The 22124-nt window shown below is 35.7% G+C and overlaps 1 protein-coding gene across 2 annotated transcripts in view; it reads right to left on the minus strand.

Moving 5' to 3' along the window:
• The window catches only part of VAV3 (vav guanine nucleotide exchange factor 3), a 351109-nt gene that overhangs the window by 94437 nt on the left and 234548 nt on the right, over positions 1–22124 (minus strand). For both annotated transcript variants that reach the window (XM_060202170.1, XM_007528282.3), the window contains 2 exons: positions 17069–17094; positions 11686–11731 (listed from right to left, as the gene is read on the minus strand). In XM_060202170.1, the coding sequence (XP_060058153.1) occupies positions 11686–11731; positions 17069–17094 (72 nt within the window). The remainder of the gene's footprint in view (positions 1–11685; positions 11732–17068; positions 17095–22124) is intronic.

Consider the following 22124-nt stretch of genomic DNA (forward strand, 5'->3'; position numbering starts at 1 on the left):
GTCATCCACCCAGAATTCAATGCCAATATCTACAGTTGTTTGTTTAAGAACCTCTAATTAACTCTTATCTTTTGCTAGGGATTCATCTTGTGCTAAGTTTTAATCATTCAAATTAATTGAAATACTGTAGCAATTTCAGATTAACATTTTCAAAATTAACAATGCATAAAATAAAATCATCCATAAATCTGCTTTGTAATAGGAACCACTTATGAATTCTGCAGAACAGACCAGATCACACTGCTAATTTGCACTATACTATAATACTAAACTTTACAAAATAAGCTTTTGTCTTTCTAAACATAAGGTACACAAAAGATCTCCAAGAGAATGAGATCTCTTGGGCTAAAGACTACAGTTAAACTCTGGTACTAGTTAGGTGCTGTGTGACTTTATTAAGTAAAGTACTTGTCTTCTCAGAGTTCCAATTACCTCCACTGAAAAATCACTATTTCCTCTTGGAGTTTGTGGCAGACATATTTTAAAAACAAACTTTTTTTTTTTTTTGCCTTTTGGAGCATATATTTGTTTAGTACTTTCCTCTAAATGTAGGCAAGAAGTACAACTTGCCTCCAGCTGATAGAAACATGATGGGACTTTATATTCAACATGTGTTAAGCATAACTTTAATATCCAAGTTAATAAAGAACTCTTACCATGTTGGTTTGCACACTTTCACAAAGCAAGCAGTCATGGTGAAGTACGAACATGGCTAAGAACTGAGGACAATCCCTGACCGATAGTGAGCTGGGAATAGGTCAGGCCTTGACTCAGCATCTCAAAAATAATAGAATCCTTTCACCAGATACATAGTGAGCTAGGAAGTGAATTGCTCTGCTGTTGAAAGTTCAGGTGAGACCTAATACTAGTTAATGTTTTCAGTGAGAATCTTTTGTGAGAAATTCTGAAACAGAGATCCCCACTAAACCATGCCCTGAAATCTGACCCATGGAAAGTTTGAGAGTATGAATTTACTATTTTAAACTGATAAATGTATAATAGTTAAATAGCAATAGAAATGTAATCATGTGTGCACGAATATTAGTAATAACCATCACTACAACCATCATTTACAGAGCACTTACTATGTACTAAATGCTACTGATTCTATTATCTCATTATATCTTCACAATAACAGAAGGAAGTGCCTGGTACTATTACTCTTATTAGAGATGACTCTTAAGAGATGACAGAACAGGTGGTCATCCCCCCACCTTCTCTTTCTTTCTATTTTGCTTGATAGAACAGAAAGAAATTGAAATAGAAGGGAAGACAGAGAGGGGAGGGGTAGATAGATACCCGAAGACCTGCTTCACTGCTTATGAAAAGGACCTCTCCTACAGGTGTGTGTGTGGGGGGGGGGGCTTAAACTCAGATTCTTATGCTTATTAAGGCATGTGCTCAACAGGCTGTGCCACAGCCCGGCTCCTATAATTAGTTTACTTGCCCAAGGTCACACATTTAATAAGTGGAAGAGCAGAATTAAAACTCATTGCAGGGCCACTAATCAGGGCTGCCTTTCAGAACTAAAAGTACTAACGCCAGTGAAAATGCCTAATTTAGCAAAAACTCTGAGTGATCCTTCCTCCTTTTCTCATTACTTCCCTATTACCACAGACTCAGCTGATGGCCTTAATATAGAGCCAGAAGCACTGTATTCTCTGGCTCTGCAACATTCTTACTCTTAACCTTTCAGCAAAAAGGACACCTTTACTCCCACCTACCTTCACACAACATGCAGGTATGAGGTCCTACATACTGTTTCTCTAATCTGATAGGGCAATCTACACTACGTAAGTAGGCAATTATGGAACAAAGGTTTATTTCATTCTAGAAGCAGAGTGATTTATGTCCAGAAGAGAAGATATAAAGTCATTATTTTAGGTACGATGAGGTGCTACCAAAAAAAAAAAAATAGAGTGATACATACACACACACATACATACACTCTTCTAGATAAATTTTCAAACTCAAACTGTGAGTAGGGGCTACCGGAACCTTCCATTCTAGTTTTAAGCACATTCCTATGGATTTCTTCTTTTGATACTTTGGATACTAGGACAGCATACACATGGACAAAGAAAAATTTCCAAGAAGAAAAAATTCTAAAATCTGTACATAACGATAAGAGGCATATACAAATCTGCCCATACCCAGTGTGTGTGTGTGTGTGTGTGTGTGTGTGTGTGTGTGTGTGTGTGTGTGTGTGTGTGTGTGGAGTGGTGGCTTGCCCTTTAGATACACATGCTACCACGTGTGAGGGCCTGTGTTAAAGCTGTGGGTCCCCACCTGCAGGAAGCCAGGAGGGGGAGGAAGTAGCTCCACACGCAGCGGAACAGTGCTTCAGTGTCTCTCCTCTCAGCTACCCCACCCCTCTTACACACAGAGACATCTCTATCACAAAATGGCTACTGAAAATGGTAGATCTATGCTGGAATTCAGCCACAGTGATGAACTGGAGGAGAAAAAAAAAATCTAAAATCTATTCAAATCAGGTTGACTTTTTTTCTCATCCCAATATATGGTGGTGGTTTTTTTTTTTTTTTTTTAATCTTCTTTCTTTCTCTCTTTCTTTTTTAAGTCCTTTTACTTACAGAAAACACATTTCATATGGGCTGACTGGTTGGTCTCACTTCTCTATCTGGATACCAGGTTGGCTAGTCACAAGGTAGTCTGGCTATAGCAATTATGTCAGAAACAGACTCAAACTGGATAGTAAATCATGTCCTTGGATTTTCCGTTAGATTTACTGAGGCAAAGTACTGTATTTTACTCTGAAATAACTAGCTCTAGGAACAATGTACTAGTGACTAGCTGTATCCAAAATGGAACAAATCTTCCTGTGGTGTCTGCTGACAGGAAATCAACAGCAAAGAAAGGAAAACTAAGACTCAGGAAGAAACAGAACTTGACGGTATCATGTACACCACTGGAATCATCTCTGCTTGAAGTAAAGCATTTGGGACTTGCTAGTTACCTTAGTCGATGAATCATACTTTTTTTTTTCTTCAACTAGCCTTAAAATAGGTGAATGTTGCTTGAATGAAAGGATACAAAGCAATAAAGAACTGAGCTAACTCTAGCCTAGTAAGAGACTGTTAACTTATTAAATCATCTGTAATTCTGTATAACTTGACTTATACTGATATACACAATGGAAAAATGTCTTCTATATTTTTCTTTAGTCCATAATTGAACTCTCCCTTGTCTGCCCTCCATTAAACTACACCATTCTCAGAACATATATCATAGACTTGGTGGTTTATCATCTGTCATACCATATTTGTTCATACTATATTTGTATGCCTTTCTTCCAACAAAGTTACACATTCGACAGAGCCACAAATTCCTGTTGTAAAACTGGGAATTTTCAGTTATTTCTAATATCTCTATAGGAAAAAAAAAAGTCAAGTGGCTTAGGACGTGGTGAAATAGGTAAGGCACTGGATTCTGAAGTATGAGGTCTTGACTTCAATCCCCGGAATTGTATGTGCCAGATAGTTCTGTTGATCACTCTTCTCCTCTGTCTATTTCATTAATAAATGATAAATATTTTAAAAATGAATCTCGGGACTGGGCAGTAGCATACCAGATTGAGTACAAGGTACTCAACACCAGGCACAAGTACCTGGGTTCAATCCTCTGACCACTATCTGGAAGAGGGAAGATTTATGAGTGGTGAAAAAATGCTGCAGGTTTCTTTCCATCCCCTCTCTCTCTCTCTCTCTTCCCTGCCTTTTTTTCTCTCTCCCCATCTCCTTCCACCTTCTCTCTCAATTTCTTTTTTATTAGAGATTTAATATTGATTCAAAGAATTATAAGATAATAGGGGGGTAATTCCATAACATTCCTACCACCAGAGTTCTGTGCCCTCACCACCTCCATTGGAATCTGCAGTAGTTCACCTGTTATTATAGATATAGGTTGACTTTCTATCTATATCTTTTTGTCCAGTCTCTCTCATTTTCTGCCTCCATCCAATAAAAAAAAATACAAAAATAAATACATATAAAATAAATAAGTGAAATTTGGTTTAAATAATTATTTAAGAGTCAAGTTGTGGTCCACCTGGTTGAGTGTTCATGCTACTAAGTGCAAGAATCTGGGCTCATGCCCCCCTCCCTACCTACAGAAGGGAACTTCATGAGCAGTGAATCAGAGCTGTACATGTCCTTCTCTTTCTCTATCCTTCCCTTCTCAATTTCTCTCAGTCTTATCAACTGAATAATTTAAAAAACTTTAAAAACAATTTCAAATTAATCTAAAAAGGAAAAAGAATCTATAAAAGCAATTGGAGGAACTTAATGTAAACTTTATTTGAATAGACTACAAGATAAAACAACTACAACATATCAGTCATTTTTTTAAATTTCACAAGAGTACTCCAGTGTTCAGAAACTATGATCTATGTCTATATAGAAGCAATGCATTTAAGACCATAAATTATGACATTAATATTACTTCATCACTGTGCTAGGGAGATTTCATAATGGTATATAAAAACAAACAAACAAACAAAAAAACACTCGTAACTAAGGCTCCGACGTCCCAGGTTCAATCCCCAGCATCACCATAAGCCAGAAGTGAGCAGTGCTCTGGTGTCTCTGTCTTTCTCTCTTCTTCCTTCTCTCTCTCTCTCTCTCTAGTTAAAGTGAAATAAATGCAATATTTTTAAAAGATTACTTATTATCAGTTTTCCTGGTATCCGGTAGGCTTTATTTGTATCAAACACTGTCAATTAAAAGTAGTAGTCTGACATATCTAGTTCCTTTTATTTATCTCATTTAGGCTTAAAGATCTGAAACAAGACTACCGTTTTCTCAAAAAGTGTGGCCTGTAAGAAATTCTCAATGCTACTGATTTATATGTCTACATTTTGCTAGGAGTGTACATAAACACCATTCCCACCACCAAAGGACTGTGGCCCATCCCTCCCGCCCACTCCCACCCCCCACTGGCCCAGGAAGCTGCATGTCTACCCCTCACCACTGGGTTTTTACTTTGGTGCCCTACTTACAATTTGATCAGGTCCTGCTTTTAGTTTCCCTTTCAGATCTTCTTAGTCAGCTTCTGTTGATGAGTGGGATCATCCCATACTCATCTTTATCTTTCTGACTTAGTTCACTTAACATAATTCCTTCTAGCTCTGTCCAAGATGGGTCAGAGAAGGTGGGTTCATTGTTTTTGACAGCTGCATAGTATTCCATTGTGTATATATACCACAGCTTTCTCAGCCACTCAACTGTTGTTGTTAATTAATATGAGAGGGGGGAAATCAATTGTATGTCTCAAAGTTTCTCAAAAGGCAAACTGAATCTTTTTAATACATAGGCTATGTATTTGATATGCGGACTCTCTCAAAAGCCTAGACCAAGTAGATTAGAAGCGTCCAATAGCACAGCTATATACAAGATACTGGATACTGTACAGCAAACCATAACAAAGGGACTTTTCAAAGTTAACCCAATTAACAAATAATGTGATGATAATATTAACTATCGATTGTCTTTTTGAACCCTAAGACAGGAGGAACCTCACATCTCCACTATAGAGCCCCTACTTCCCCCAGTCCTGGAACCCTTGGATAGGGCCCACTTTCCCGTATGCATCTCCCAATCCAAACCAAATAATATTGCATCCGCCGATCACAACCTAACCAACGCAACGATTGCCACCTCAACATGCTTCACCTCAGACTGTATCCAGAGACTTCACGTGTGGAATGACAACCCTTCAGCTTCATTACTCGGGTGAGACCTTTCCTTTTATAGTACACTCTAATTTCATCTCAGGTAGTTCACTTTCTAACAAAGTCCCATAACCTAGATATACACCAGTTTCTGTGAGAGAGAGCTTATGTGCACACGTATCCATAAACTACTGCAAAATATATACCTGAAAGCAGAAGTACACTAGAGTTTGCAGTGAGTACCTCCCTAACACTTCCTCTCCACTATCCCAAGCTTGGGATCCATGATTGCTCAACAAATTGTTTGGCTTCATATGTTAACTCTCTTTTCAATCACCAGGTTCCAGATGCCACCAGGATGCTGGCCAGGCTTCCCTGGATTGAAGACCCCACCAATGTGTCCTGGAGCTCAGCTTCCCCAGAGACACACCTTACTAGGGAAAGAGAGAGGCAGACTGGGAGTATGGACCGACCAGTCAACGCCCATGTTCAGCGGGGAAGCAATTACAGAAGCCAGACCTTCTACCTTCTGCAACCCTCAACGACCCTGGGTCCATGCTCCCAGAGGGCTAGAGAATGGGAAAGCTATCATGGGAGGGCGTGGGTTATGGGGATTGGGTGGTGGGAATTGTGTGGAGTTGTACCCCTCCTACCTTATGTTTTTGTTCATTAATCCTTTCTTAAATAAAAAAATTTAAAAAAAAAGAAATTCTCAAAGCTTCTTTGTCTTCTGAGCATTACATAGCATGTACTTTCTCTACTAAAATGGAATAGTATTTGACCACAAGGAGCTTAGGTATAGCAAAATAAGCTCAGGCATACCTGGCCTTCTAAGCAAGAAATGTTCATCTGTAGTAATGTTAAAAAAAAAATAACTCACCAGGTCCTAGTCTTCTTTTCCAGAGTACTTTTCAAAATGTTTAATAGTTTATTTTCTAAAGACAGAAATGCTATAATAACAGAAGTTAGAAGTGCAAACATAACCCAGAATAGATTCTATACATAATAGTGCAAATGCTTTGTTGCAGTAATCATATTAGTGATGCTATATGTTTCATCTACAGTATTTCTGTGTATGTCTTCAAATGTTCTCCTTGCGTTTGTTTTTATGCTGGACATAGCAGAGCAGCATGAGATTAGCTAGGTGTGGACGAACCTGCCAGACAACAGCAAAACTGACCCTTTGTGAACTCAGAATGATACTTTAAAGGGAGAAATAAAGCCTGCCCAAACCAAAAAATAAGTGAGCATGGAACTATGATGTATATTTCAGAAATCTGTCATCATGATAAGGGGAATTAGAAAGGTAGTCCTGAAAATAACTACAAGGGATCAACGGCCTTAGTGTAAAACTAGTCCTATTGTCTGTAGTTTAATAGAAGCTTGAGACAAATCAGCTATTTTAAAAACCAGAGCAGGCTCCCCAGCACTCGTTCACAGCTTGGATTTCTCATCTCTCTGCAATGAATCTTAATCACAGAGTCCTATTGTCCCAGTTTTTTTTTCAAGTTCATTCTTTCAATGTGAAATATATTTTTACACAATTACAATTATGCTACCACTATTTAGATTAGGATTTATATTTGATGAGAAATTAGTTTTAGAGGTGACAGAAAAGACAGAAGAAGGCCTGACTGATTAATATGGAAATATTGTAGTCTATGGATACTTTATTATTTATTATAGACAAAACTCATTTAATACAGGCTTTTAAGAATATATATTTGCCTGTCTCAAAAAAATAATAAAGTCTCTTTTTCATTTCTTTTGCAATTCCCTTTTGCTTTTTTGTATATATTGCAATATTTATATTTATTCTTATGTATCTTATGTAGCTTATTGTTCAATGAAACTTGTCATAAATCAATATATAAAATAGAATATAATAAAATCTCTTTATATGAGCATTCACATGCATGCATGTAGGCACTCAAAACTTTGTGCTAATATCTGTTGTTTCCTTCATCAGAATGTAAATTCTTTGTGGAAAGGGCTCATGTTTTATAACTAATGACATTGCTGGTGTTTATTGTTGTATAAGGCATGTAGTTAGCAATGGAAGAAAGATTTCCCCAAATCTTTTATCTATATAAGAATTAAAAGGCAAGAATGGCACTGCATATCAATCCTACCCACATGAAAGATAATGTGACCATCTTTGAAGATGTTTCTGCCAAGAAGCAGTAAGACATCGCCTCAGTGATTAAGACAGTATTTCTAAGTCATGCATTTCTCTTTCTAATCAAGAGTTCAAAATGAAAAACAAGAGCTCTCAGAAAGGACTTTTATCCATTGAACAATAACTACTCATTTCCTATTCAAGGTCATGACAAAACACATGACTAACTTAAGATCAGAAAGAGAATGAACTACCTAGACATTTCCCATCTATTCCATCTAATCTTTAGGCTGCATAAACAGAACAAAGGACTAAATTTTTTAAAAGCTAGTGACAGTAGACTTAGACACAAAATTTTAAGATAACTTTTCCATAGTCTAAAGACAGGGACTTGAATTAAGAGAACACATATTCTGGTACACAAATTTGCCATTTATAAACAAAAAATTTAATATTCTCTAAACTTAGAATGACATTTTAAAGTTTAGTATTAAAATTTAATTGGTAGCTTTGACCTTGAGTGTCATGTTAGGTGAAAAATATTGCACCAGTACTCAGATTTTCTGTTGAGATTTATGATCTCATGTTCTTGAAAAAGGCCTAGCACCTTCGTGTTCCTGAAATAATTGATCTGTCTCTTACAAGTGTTATTTTCCTGAAACCAACATCTGTCTCAGGAAGAAAAGTACAAACTGAAGAAAATATCCTGCTTTATTTAAGAATCTAAAAGAACTACCAGAGTTTTCATTTAACACATTACTGTATTTATAAAAGCAGTTAAATCATACATTGATAAACTTTTAGCACCCTGCAGAATAGAAAAATCAACTGTGAAGCCATTTTCAAATATTATCTATGAAGACAAACCAGGATTTTAAACAAAGGTTGAATCTTTTAATATGCTAATAAGACACAAAACAAGTCTACAGTTTACATCTTTCTTGGTTTGAACTGAACTCTGAGATATATGAATATATGTTTTGATCCTTGAGAATTTGTTGCTTTACTGAAATCAGAGACATAATCAGGGCCAGCATAATAGCTCATCTGGGCAGTGCATCTGCTTTAGCCTGGGCATCACTCAGGTTTCAGCTTAGTCTCCACCACCCTGACAAAGGCTATAATAATGTACTATCTTTCTCTCTCTTCTTCTACTTCTATCTCTTTCTAGCTACAAAAGCTGGCTTTGATGACTGAAGTACTGATGATGATCAATTAACTAATTTAATTAAAAAAATAAACACAACTAATCCCCCACACCACACACATACACACACACACACACACACACACACACACACACACACACACTTCTAAACTATTTCTGCTGTCTCCTTCTCTTATAAGATAAAACTGTAAAAGTAAATTAGGAAATAATTGTGTTTAGGTAACTTAGCTTCAATGGAAACTCAACATAAAATGGTAGGTCTCTGCTTGTAATGAAACAAATGGCAAATATGGTTGATTCTCCTACATACAGGAAATGAAATGCTGAATGACTAGCTCTACCACAAAGTAATTATTATGAATTGCTGCCTCACAGCATTTACTATATAGTTAGTACTGTTACAAGTAATTTACACAAATTTACTTGTAACACTTACATTTTGTAAGGTATGTACTATTATTAATATGCTTTTATAAAGGAGGATACTACATGATACAGAGAACATATTGTGTTATGCACTAAATCCATAGCAAGTGAATACTGACTAAGTTGAGGGCACCCTGGCAATGGAACTCAACGCTATGCTTCCAGCAATGGATCCTTTCATGGTCCACTATGGCATTGTTCCACTTTGTCAGCAGGAAGAATATAAATGCAAGGGAGCCAAGTCTTGCATAAATAACTGTAGCTATTTATCAATTCAATTAATAAATAATGTAGTAAGAATATACTATCCAAAGAGTTAAGCATTAAGCTGTATTTGAAAACAACTATTTGAAGGACAGTGCGGGCAGGGTGGGGGCACATTCAGTTGAGTGCATGCATGACCTAGTGCATGCATTACAGAGTGCATACATTGTCAGGGGCAAGGACCAGGATTCAGTCCTCCTTTGCTTTCTTGCAGCAAGGAGGCTTCACAAGTGGTGAAGCACTGCTGTAAGTCTCTTTCTCTCTCTCCTCTTACCCTCCCAATTTCTCTGTTCTATCAAATTAAAAAGATTTAAAAAAAAAGAAAAGAAAGCATTTGCTACAGAGAAGGTACATATTTTACCTTGGCGCATGATGAAGTGATTACTCTTGACCCCCTACCCCCAATTGTTTAATCAGATTTTTCTACAAGCCACTATGAGGCCCTGGAAACCAGTCAATATCTTAGCAGTTTGATATTGCTAAATAAATTAGCTAGAAAGGAGATTGAAGGAAGTTCCATGGTGAAAGCACTAACCGCAAATAACTCCTCTTAATTGTAAGGAAGCTTCAATTTTCCCTTGTTTTAATATCATGGTATAAAAACTCCCACATAGCTATAGAAATCTGCAAGACAATAGTCTCCCTCAGGATCAACTCAGCATATAGTCATCAAGCAAGGGTTAGTCTGGAACCCTTGGGTAAAAAGTAAATTATTTATGTTCAAAAGTGCTCCCACTGGCACAATAAAATACAGAAATGCATTTCTCTTGCAGAGAAGGATGGGTTAAATCGAAATGCCAACATAATTAAAATTTAAACATTTTAAAATTAACATTTATAAAAGTTAGATAATTTTTGAACTAGAAATATCCACAATTCAGATAAATAAGAAAAAAGTACTATGCTCATAGTCAGACAGTACTAGTAAATCTAAGAGGAGCCACTTCTAATTATTACAGAATCCTCTGCAAAGGATACTCTCTCGGAAAGGTAGGACTATTAAAAAGGAAACCAGAATTCCTATCTCTGTAATGGTCTCAATTTGTTATATAGTTGAAAGATTTAAACTGATCTCAAGACAAAAGTGAGGCAATTTCTAGCCAGAGGCAGCAAAGCTCCCATAAATCTTTTCAAATGGCCCATAAACTGCCATGGCTACCATGGGTGTGGTTTCAGTTAAAAGCTATAAAGCTTTGAAAGCTAAACTTTACAAGTAGGTGAACACTGTTTATGATGGAAAAACAAAACACATAATCCAGATTATTTTCCAGTAAAGCTACTTGAATTTCAGGTTCCACTTGATTTATCATCAAGTTTATATATTTGGAATCCAGGAATTCCTTTTACCTAAAATAATATAACCCAAAACAAAACAAATCTTTCATAGTTAAGCTGTGAAAGCCATTACTTAATGGGTGAAAAAAATTATATATAAAAGCAATGACAAAGCAAAGCTCTGTCATAATGTTAATATAAAACAACTTATGTTTTCTGCAGATAAATGACTGCTTGCCAGAGACAAGTTTTGTTCACAAAGTCCTTACCTTAATCCTTCCATTAAAATATACATATATATACATATATACATATATATATATACGTATATATGATAAAGAAGTGTACTTTCTCAAATAGGGAGGTTACCAGCATTGCATAATTTAACAAGCTCTCCTACCCCCTTAAGATAAAACTGCTTTTTATGTGCCAGTTTAGTGGTAGATTTCTTTCCAGATTTAGGAGAGAGAGCAAAGGATATGTTAGTATTAACCATGCACCCTGAGGCTATTCAGTAAGCAAATAACCAGTCCAATCTCACTGTGGAAAAATTGTGGTACTGGTGTTTATTCATCATGTGACCCTGTCCCTAGGAGCACTGCCAGATAAATGATTTACACATTTAACTTTCCTCACCTGGTCATACATTATATACAGTACTAATAAGAACAAAGACCAACAGCCTAACTTTCTATAGCAACTCCCACATACTTCACAATTATAGACAGATGAGCAGAAACTGACCTGGATCCACAAGTCTGGGTGTCCTCCGGAGCCCATTGGTTCTTTTCTGTGAAGAAAACAAAACAAAACAAAAAAGATTTTGAATATTGAATTACTAAATCATATTACTGAATATTTTAAAATACCAATAAAGATTGTACATTTTTCCACTTAAAAGTTTGATTAAGTATGATCAAAACATATGGTTCTATAATTTGTTTTATAATTTCAACTTTTGTTTCCCTAGGTCTTCCATTTGGACAACATTGTAATTCATAAGTCATTATCTTATAACACACTGAGAAAGAAATATTTTTATACATTTACCACATTTGGACATTAGAACTCTTATTTTTTTAAAATCACTATGACTATAGGAACTATGAGAATAAAGACTACACATCTATTCATGGATGGAAAAATACTTCTAGCATGCTACATAATCCCATTTTTGAGATCTGACATTTCAGAGACTGGTGGAAGCATATAAACTTAAACAAATTTATCAAACTTTGATTTTTAGAAAATATTTAAATGGCAAGACACTTTTAATTGCATATCAATTACATCTGACAACTTTAAAAAATGAAATAGCTATGCCTGTAGCATGTAAACCATGACAGTGATCTCTTATCAGAAAAAGGTAATTCACAAGAAAAAAGTGCATTACAAAAATTATAGGTCAAATTCCAAAAAGTCACTTAAATCACTGAAAATACACAGTTACATATTTGATTTCATAAGCATTAAATTAATTTATAATTTACATACTAATTTGTAGTAGAAAAACTCATGAATTAAAACAATTTTTACTTTTTGTTATTCAACTGATGAAATGCTGTTATTATACCAAACAATGCAGATTTTCACAAAAACATATTCTTTCTAAAAATATTAGGGTTTATGTGCATGTGTAAAGATTTCCATTCAGGGTATGCATATCAGTCATGGCTTTGTCTTAGGGTCCTTCTTTTATTTTACAATTTAAAAGAGGCAAAGTGTTTGGGGCCTTGTTGTTTTTCTAAAGGCCATCAAAGCCATATCAAGCAGGCTTTCTAGGTTGTAGGTAAAAGAAAACTTTAAAGATAATTTTTGTTTTAACCCAGTTACTTCCAAAATGGATTTGAAAAGGTCTAAAAGGATCGTTAAAATCAGCATTGAAGCTATGTTGAGCAAGATGCATAGCTGTACTGGAAAAACAAGTATAAACAACGTCGTTATGAGGGAAGAGAGGAAAGGTAGCTCTGGCCTCCTGGTAGTTAAAGCACAAATAAAAGGAAATAGGATGAGTTACAGTTTCATATCTGATAGCCAGGAAGAAAACTGCTTTCAAAAAAAAGCATGCAATTGGAGCTGAGCTGAACTGAGCTAAGTAGAGGACATGTGGAGGCTGGACCAGCAAGGACAGAAACCCTGACTGTAACTGAAGGTGGAGGGGAGCAGTCATTATGGGCATTTCTTTTCTGAAAGTTTTCCACTATCTCTAATTAAGGCAATAAAACCCCATGTTCATTCAATTAAAAAAGAGAAGAAGAAGAAGAAGAAGAAGAAGAAGAAGAAGAAGAAGAAGAAGAGGAGGAGGAGGAGGAGGAGGAGGAGGAGGAGGAGGAGGAGGAGGAGGAGGAGGAGGAGGAAGAAAGGAGGAAGAGGAGGAGGAGGAGGAGGAGGAGGAGGAGGAGGAGGAGGAGGAGGAGGAGAAGAAGAAGAAGAAGAAGAAGAAGAAGAAGAAGAAGAAGAAGAAGAAGAAGAAGAAGAAGAAGAAGAAGAAGAAGGGCTCTTTTCTACCAGAATTTTTATTTAAAAAAATCAGAGCTCTTTAAATAAAGGACAATGAAGAACATATCTGACAATATTTGCAACAGGAAAACATATAATGATGTATATCTCACTGTGTTTACTTCCTATATATCCCTCTACTGTAATGTCTAATAGAAGCTGTCTTCTGCTCTTACATGTTCTATGATCAAAGTGTTTAGACAGAAGGAAAGGGATTTTATACTTTGAATCTTAATCCTAAAATACTAGTCTAGATTGGTAACATTTAAAAGTTATGAAGTTATTCATTTTAAATGAAAAAAAACTTGAGCTCAAGAAAAAAATAATTACCTTGTGGTTAGAATTAACATCTGAAACACAGCTGGACTGTGAATAGTACAGGTTCTAGAATCAGATTACCTACTTTCAAATTCAGGCCCTATTACTTGACACCTGTTCAATTATGATGATCATTTATTTAGTGTCTCTGTGCCTCAGTGTTCTTACTTATAACTTAGAAAAAAAGAACACTAGCAATGTTTGCAATGGGTAAATTAGGTTGTTTTATACTAAATACATATGACATTTGATGCCACATAGGGAGAATTACTAAGTAAACATGATTATTATTAACTTTATGGTATTGTGAATACTAAAATTCACTTAAAAATAAATTCTTCTACTGCTATTGTTGCTCAGCTATTCACAACCGTTTAGGTTTTTCCTCCTGAAAGCCACTGAAAATCAGTGATCCTGAAAACAGAAACTTTTCCACACAGAGTCTAAGCAGTGCAACGAACTATGACCTGATACATTAAACTATTTTTTTTTTACATAAAAGAATTTCAATTGGTTTCATCAAGAACATTTAGGGAGTTTTATGTTTCTGATTATACACTGAATACATCTAATATAGTACTTTATGCTGTAGAAAAATCATGAAAAATATTAACAGAACAAATTTAAACAACTTTAAATCAAGCATTTCAATTGTCATTTTGCCATACTCTACCTAGCATGTTCCCCTCACCTGTATAATTTCAAATAGCTTTACCAGAGCTTGGAAAGGTAAAAAAAGGAAAGAAACTGTTATCACTGGGAGCCCTCAGTTACAGCTCCTCCAGACCAGGAGAACCAGCCTTCCAATCCTTCTCAATTTCCTCTGACTTACTTAAAAGGAAGGGAAAAAACAAACAAACTTCCCTAATTTTATAACTGTTTGAGTTATCTTTTGATTCATTACCTATTACCTTCCCTTTCACTGAAAGAAGTATACTCCTCTTATTCTATGGTCTTGTCGGTGTTTCCATTTTATAAATAAAAATTTGAAAAGAAGAAGTATGCCTTCACTATCCAAGAAGCTTTCTTCCTCACACCCTCTTTTTTTTTTTTTTTGAGGGAATTTTATTTCTCTGTTTATTTTTAACAACAAACCAAGACATTTCATTTGCTACATGAAACTCATTTTGATTCCTCTACTTGTTTCAAAGTAAGGAAATCATACATTAATGGACAGATTTAAATAAAAGTTTGTATTGGATATATATATAATATATATATAATATACATAATATATATACACACACACAATGATAACCTTGCTTTCTGAAGTTATAGGTGGCTTCTGAGTGAGTGTCTATTATAGAAAGGCATACAAGATGAACACTCTAGGTGTGGTTATGGAGGTTCTAGAATCCTGGGTCTATTAAAAAGTAACCTACCTAGAGAATCAAGTACAAAATGAAGAAGTTTACTAAAATGTCCATTTTCAAAATGGGAGCAGAACAGGATTATAAATTGGTATATGGGAAGAAAGATCTTCAAGAGAAGGAGACAATAAAAATCACACGGCTTCATCATTTGTTTCTAGAAAACTCTCAACCTCAGAGTGGAATCAACTTTCAAATAACCTTGTTGGAGAGATACGGGGTAAAACGTGATTTTCCTGTTATTTGGCTATATTTTTCTTGTAAACCAAGTGAAAGTTCCTTAAATGGGCTGGGTAATATAAAAGCTAACTGTCATTCTGGAACAGAGATGTATAGCAGAACTACACATCAGGTAAAGATTACATTATATTACATTTAAATATTAAGCAAGTCACTAAAACATTAGTGCTATCTTTGCAAAAAATCAATGTGAAAATTATTTCCTTTCATAAAAGGCTTACATGTGATTTTAAGAGTCTTAAAATGTCTGGAGAGAATTATTTAGTATCATGTGAAAATTATTAACCACTTATTAGCATACTTTTTTCCTGTAAATACACCTACTTTAATCAAGTAAAATCACCTTTCTTGAAAAAAGTCATATTCCTTATGAAATACATGCAAAGTTATACAGTTCAGAACTCCACAAGGAAATTTCTCAATATTCCAATAGTTTGACAGTACAAAAATCAAGTTGGTTTTCTAATGTCTCCAGTGGCATTTCTAGAAGAACCCTGATAGTACTGATGGAAAACTCTACCAATGGACCAAACACTGAAAAATTGTTTTTCTTTAATTTTAGCCCTAATAGAACTTGCACGGACTGTTTTTAAAACATTATTTTGTTAAGTTGATAGAATCTTGATCTAGAGTCAAGATTCTAAAATACATTGAACCAGGGGCATACAAATTTCCTTATATCACACTGTTGCTATTTTATATGAACAAGTTTTATGCTAATAAAAAAGCTGAAATACTTACCTCTTAATTGATATCTTTCTTAACTTTCATTATTCTGACAAACTATGTATATATGCAAGCCTGCTAAAAACATACCATATGAATAGTAGGCCACTTTTAATATGGTATAACTGTCCCTACCAGAATAAATTGATATAGCATTTTAATCATTCTCTCATTCTCTGATCACTCTAATTTTGGTTTACATAATTAATCATACATTTTATATTTTTATTTTCTCTGCTGGAGTTATTTTTTACTTTTGGTTGAAAGTGAAGGCAATGTTTTCTGGAATCTGCCATTGTTTTCATAACTTAAGTAGTCTTATTCTGAGACATGACAAGCACTACATACTTCTAAGTCATTAGATCTTAGAATCTGTGTTAAGTCAAAGGGAAATGTTATGATTACAATTAGATCATGTCTGCGCTTGAACGGAAAACTACCAATACTGAAAAATCAAACCACATCTTCAGATGAACAAGTTATCATTCTTTAGTGCTAGCAAAGGTTGTATCTAGTGATACAAGATTTTACAACAGGGGGGAGATCTACCAGTTTCTGGGAAGAGAGTCACCTTTCTTTCTGTACTAATAAGATCAAAGCAATTCATTCCAAATAAAAGCCTTCAAATGCATTGAGTTTTATAAACCTCTGGATTTTGTGGAATCGTGTAACAAGAAACTAGAAAGATGCACTCCACAACATTTCTACAACACTTTGAAATTCACCTAAATAAGTATCAAAGATTAAATACCCCATTCCATATACATTTTGAACTAAATATCACATTTGTTAAATATGGTCTTCATGTCATGACTAAATATTGCTAATTTCATCTGTGTATTTCACTCAAGAACACTCTATGTCTATCCCTTTAAAAAAAAAAAAAGCACCTTTTAAAAAGCTCAAGGCTGCTTAAACCAGTTAACAACCTAAAAAGTAAAATGTACATAAAATTTTTTAAGCTTTAATCTTACCTCCGGAGGTTTGAGCGTCCCTTGTTCTGAAACAAATGTGAAAATTGGCATTGTCAGTGCAAAGTTATTTTGTTTGGTTAGCAACCCTAGCTTATTCTCTGCAGAGTGGTAAAACACTACTGCTTTGTTTTCCTAACTGATACCTGTAATATATTTCCAGGGTCCCTCAGGCTGGGCTAGTAATTGTTTTGCAACCAGGGTTCTCTTGCCTTATTGGCTTGTCAGGAAAGTGACTCATAGTTCTAAATGACTTCTAGGTTATGCTTAACTTTTTTCAATTGTTTATTAAGCAATGTCAATCCAACCACATAAAGCTCCTTAAAATACAGACTTGCACTAATTTTATATGCATGAAAGAAAACTAGATGGGAGCATTTCTCTTAACATATCTAGACTTAAAGTATAAACACATTAAGTTAGTTATCATTTTTCCTATACTGGTATTGAACTTAATATGTATGATATGCATTTTTCAAGTGCTAGAGAATGAACCAAGGGCTTTACACAAGTGATACCACTGAGCAGTCTTTCTGATTCAATTATGTTGTTTTTTTTTGAGAGGGAGAGAAAGTACCACACAGTACTATTCCACCATCCATGGTGCTCTTATGTGGAACCAGGGCCTTCCACAGAGCAATGCATGTACCCTACTAGATAAGTGTCCTTTGTACCACATATACCAGTATACCAGAGTGGTGCTTCACTGATATACTCTCTCATAAGATAATAATAATAATAGCAATAATGATACATAAATAAATACATAAAATAATTTGCAATCCAAAACTGACAGAATTTGATTCCAGTGTTAATTTTCCTGTCATTCTTAGTTGATTTGCCTATAAACAGAAACAATATAATCATAACAGAAACAATATAAGTTATTCCTAAAAATGACTTATCAGCAGGTCAGGGAGATAGCATAAGGATTACACAAAATGTATTTCATGCCTGAAACTCTAAGGTTCCAGGTTAGGTCCCCAGCACTACTGTGCTAGCATTGAGCTGTTCCCTGATAAAATAATTAACTAGTTAATCAATTAATTAAGCAACCGTAAGTTGTAAAATTTTCTAAAAGTTTAGTGGTAATTATGTGGCAGAAAGCAGAGGCACACATTCACATGGAAAACAGCTAATATCTGTGTGTTCTTTCTCTAGGCACAGGAGCACCAATGTACTGTAATAAACTCTCCAGATTGTGAAGGGAAACACCTCTTTTTGAGCCTATGCTCAAATTTCCTTTCCAAAATGATCCTCTGAAGAAGTATCTGAAAGAGGAAAATCTCAGAAGAGAAAAGGACAGGAATAAATGTGAGAGCATGACAGCATGTTTCTTTCAGAGGTCCCCAAAAGTTCCACAACCAGAGTTCAAAAGGAAAATTTACACACACACACACACACACACACACACACACACACACACACACTCACCCCTAAAATGTGGAACAGACTGTGTTTTTTTTTCCCTTCAGGGTTATCGCTGGGGCTTGCCATCTCTGCTACATAACTGCTCCTGGTAGCCAGCTTTGTCCATTTTATTAGATAGGACAGAGAGAAATTGAAAGAGGAGGGGGAGATAGGGAGAGAGAAAGATAAGACACTTATATGCAAGTGGGAAGCCACAGGCTAAAACCTAGATACTTGTGTGGTTTCTTGTATTTGCTATTATTTGTGCTCAACCAGGACATGGGAGGTATATAGGTACAAAGTCATGTTCCAAGGAAAAACAGCTTACAAAGATTTTTCCTGGGACGTCTGTTAAAATACCAGTTAGCTGTATACAGTATCTGAACGCAGATGAGTTGAACCTGGGTTCCTAACAGAGCTGTTTTGCTACCTGTTTCACTGGTTTGACCAGAAAGACTTCTACGCCAGGATAGCCCTAAACTACTTTCTTTTACTGGTGAATTAGAGACTTCTACTGCTGAGTTAGAAAAAAAAAAAACTGAGCTAGAATTAAAAACTGCAGCAAGAACAAAAATAGGAAGGAAGGGAGTTTAAATGTTTCCATCAGAAAAGATGGAGGAAAAAAAATTCCTTCTAGGTGATCTACAAGTGAGATAACCTCAGATCTTTCAAGCTCAGTGTTCTTAATTTCTTACTCAAAATATTATATTTTTTCTGTGTTCTTTTTTAAAAATATTTTATTTATTTATTCCCTTTTGTTGCCCTTGTTGTTTTATTGTTGTAGTTATTATTGTTGTTGTCGTTGTTGGATAGGACAGAGAGAAATGGAGAGAGGAGGGGAAGACAGAGAGGAGGAGAGAAAGATAGACACCTGCAGACCTGGTTCACCGCCTGTGAAGCGACTCCCCTGCAGGTGGGGAGCCGGGGTTCGAACCGGGATCTTTATGCCGGTCCTTGTGCTTTGCGCCACCTGTGCTTAACCCGCTGCGCTACAGCCCGACTCCCTTTTTCTGTGTTCTTACACAGAAATGTATTATTCCTTTTTCCTTTTTTATGTGAAATTGGTTTATTGGTTTAAGTTGCTCCCAAATAGCATTAATTGTGTTAGAACAAATTAAATATAACAAATACATGTGAATACAACAAAGGGTTGAAATACTAATCTGTATAAAAAATATATATGTATATTATAGACAACTCATCTTATATGTGTGAATATGTATGTGTTGATGGACTTATATAAGTGAATACAATATGTGAATACAAAGGTTTGATTGTACTTCATTAGCAAGAAATTAGCCACAGGAATCACATAAATGAATAAATGTGGCTGTGTTCCCATAAAGCTTATTTATGGACACTGAATTTTGAATTGCATATAATTTTCATCTACCAAAAATGTGCTATTATTTTCGCCAATCATTAAAATGCAAAATTCAACTGTAGTTCATGCATTATGAAACAATATAGAAATTTGATATTTTAAATATATTTTTATATAAAACCTATTGATAGTCCATATGGTAATATCTGTCAATCCATGCTCCACCTCATCTGGGCTCCTTACAAAGAAGAAAGAAGTTCTGTTTCTTTTTTTTTTTTTTTTTAGATTTTATTTATTTTATTAATGAGAAAGAAAGGAGGAGAGAGAGAAAGAACCAGACATCACTCTGGTACATGTGCTGCCAGGGATTGAACTCAGGACCTCATACTTGAGAGTCTAGTTCCTTAACCACTGCGCCACCTCCTGGACCACAGAAGTTCTGTTTCTTAAGACTAAACAAATCAATGTCTAGTACGGCTGTTTATCACAAAAGGAGTAGTCACAGAAAATTAAGTACTACTATAACTTTTGAAGGTTATTATCTTCAAAACTTATTATCATGGCTACTATTGTGCTTTATTTGTGAAACATTAAAACTAAAGGACAATTGTTTTGAAGGAAATTGTACACATTATTTAATTCACTATTCTGGTCTACAGAAATATTTGAGGGAAGGAACTATAAATTGCATTTGGAAAGTGACTTTGATTTCATGTCTTTTCAAGAGTTTTAACAGAATTCCAGTTTGCTATTGTAGTCATTAATATTTAACTAATCTGATTTAAATAGCTAAATGGAAGGGGAAACAATTACCCTGGAATATAAAACTGTATTGAGACATTAAAAGAGAGGGCTAGTTTACATAAACAATTTCAAAGAATGTTAAGAAACAAAGTTATTTTTTGGTTATAAGATCACATTTTGATTTTGTGAAAGTAATGTGATATAAAGCCTAGTGACAGAAGACAAAAATAAAAACATATTTCAAAAGCTTGTCACATGATAAAATACTACTAACATATAAAAGCCATTTCAGGTGTCAGTTTGGGATACAGATTCTAGGTAGTAACCTTGTAGGCTAAGTCACTGGGATATCAAGACAACTCCTTCCAACTAAGGGTAGCCAGAGCAGCAGGAGCAGCAGCTGGCCTAGATAAAAGGGCGATTAGAGCACCAGTGTAAAAACCCTGTGGTGAAGGGGAGTGGAGGGTGGCCATTGGGCTTCCTGGTGCAACGGGGGGTGGGGGGACCCCACAGTCTTTTGGTGGTGGGAATGGTGTTTATGTACATTCCTATTAAAGTGTAAACATATAAACCACTATTTAATTAATATGAGAGGAGAAAAACTGATCATATGTCTAGAACTTCTTAAAACACAGACTGAGTCTTTTTAATAGGCTGAGTCTTTGATATGTGACTCTCTCAAAAGCCTAGACCAGGGAGAACAGAATCAACTGGTAGCACAGCTAGATACAAGATGCTGGGTATTATACCCCAAACCCTAACAAAGGGACTTTCCAAAGTTAACCCAATCACCAAAAAATGTGATGATAACAATAACTATCCATTGTCTTCTTGAACCCTAAGACAACAAGAACCTCACATTTCCACTATAGAGCCTATATTTACCCCAGTCCTAGAACCTTAGGGTGGGGCCCACTTTCCTACATGCTGCTCTCAATTCAAATCAAATAATATTGCATCCGCGGATCGCAACCTAATCAACACAACAAGTGCTACCACAACATGCTTCACTTCAGACTGTGTCCAGAGACTTCATGTGTGGAATGACAACCATTCAGTTTCATCATTCGGGTGAGACCTTTCCTTTCATAGTATTCTCTAATTCCATTCCAGGTGTTCCACTCCCCAATAAAGTCCCCAAACCTAGATATAGTCCAGGTCCCCTGAGATAGAGCATAGGTTCACATGTGCCCATAAACTAGGGGAAAAATATATACCTGAAAGCAAAATTACACAAGAGCATGCAGGGAATACCCCCCAACATTTCATCTGCACTATTCCAGTCTTTAGGTCCATGATTGTTCAACAGTTTGTTTGGCTTTGTATGTTAACTCTCTTTTCAGCCACCAGGTTCCAGATGCCAACAAGATGCTGACCAGACTCCCCTGGACAGACGACCCCATCAATTTGTACTGGAGCTCCACTTCCTCAGAGCCCCACCTTACTAGGAAAAGAGAGAGGCAGACTGGGAGTATGGATCGACCAGTCAACGCCCATGTTCAGCGGGGAAGCAGTTTCAGAAGCCAGACCTTCCACCCTCTGCAACCCACAATGACCCTAGATTCATACTCCCAGAGAGAT

The sequence above is a fragment of the Erinaceus europaeus genome, chromosome 11 (genome assembly GCF_950295315.1).
Source record: "Erinaceus europaeus chromosome 11, mEriEur2.1, whole genome shotgun sequence".
NCBI lineage: Eukaryota > Metazoa > Chordata > Mammalia > Eulipotyphla > Erinaceidae > Erinaceus > Erinaceus europaeus.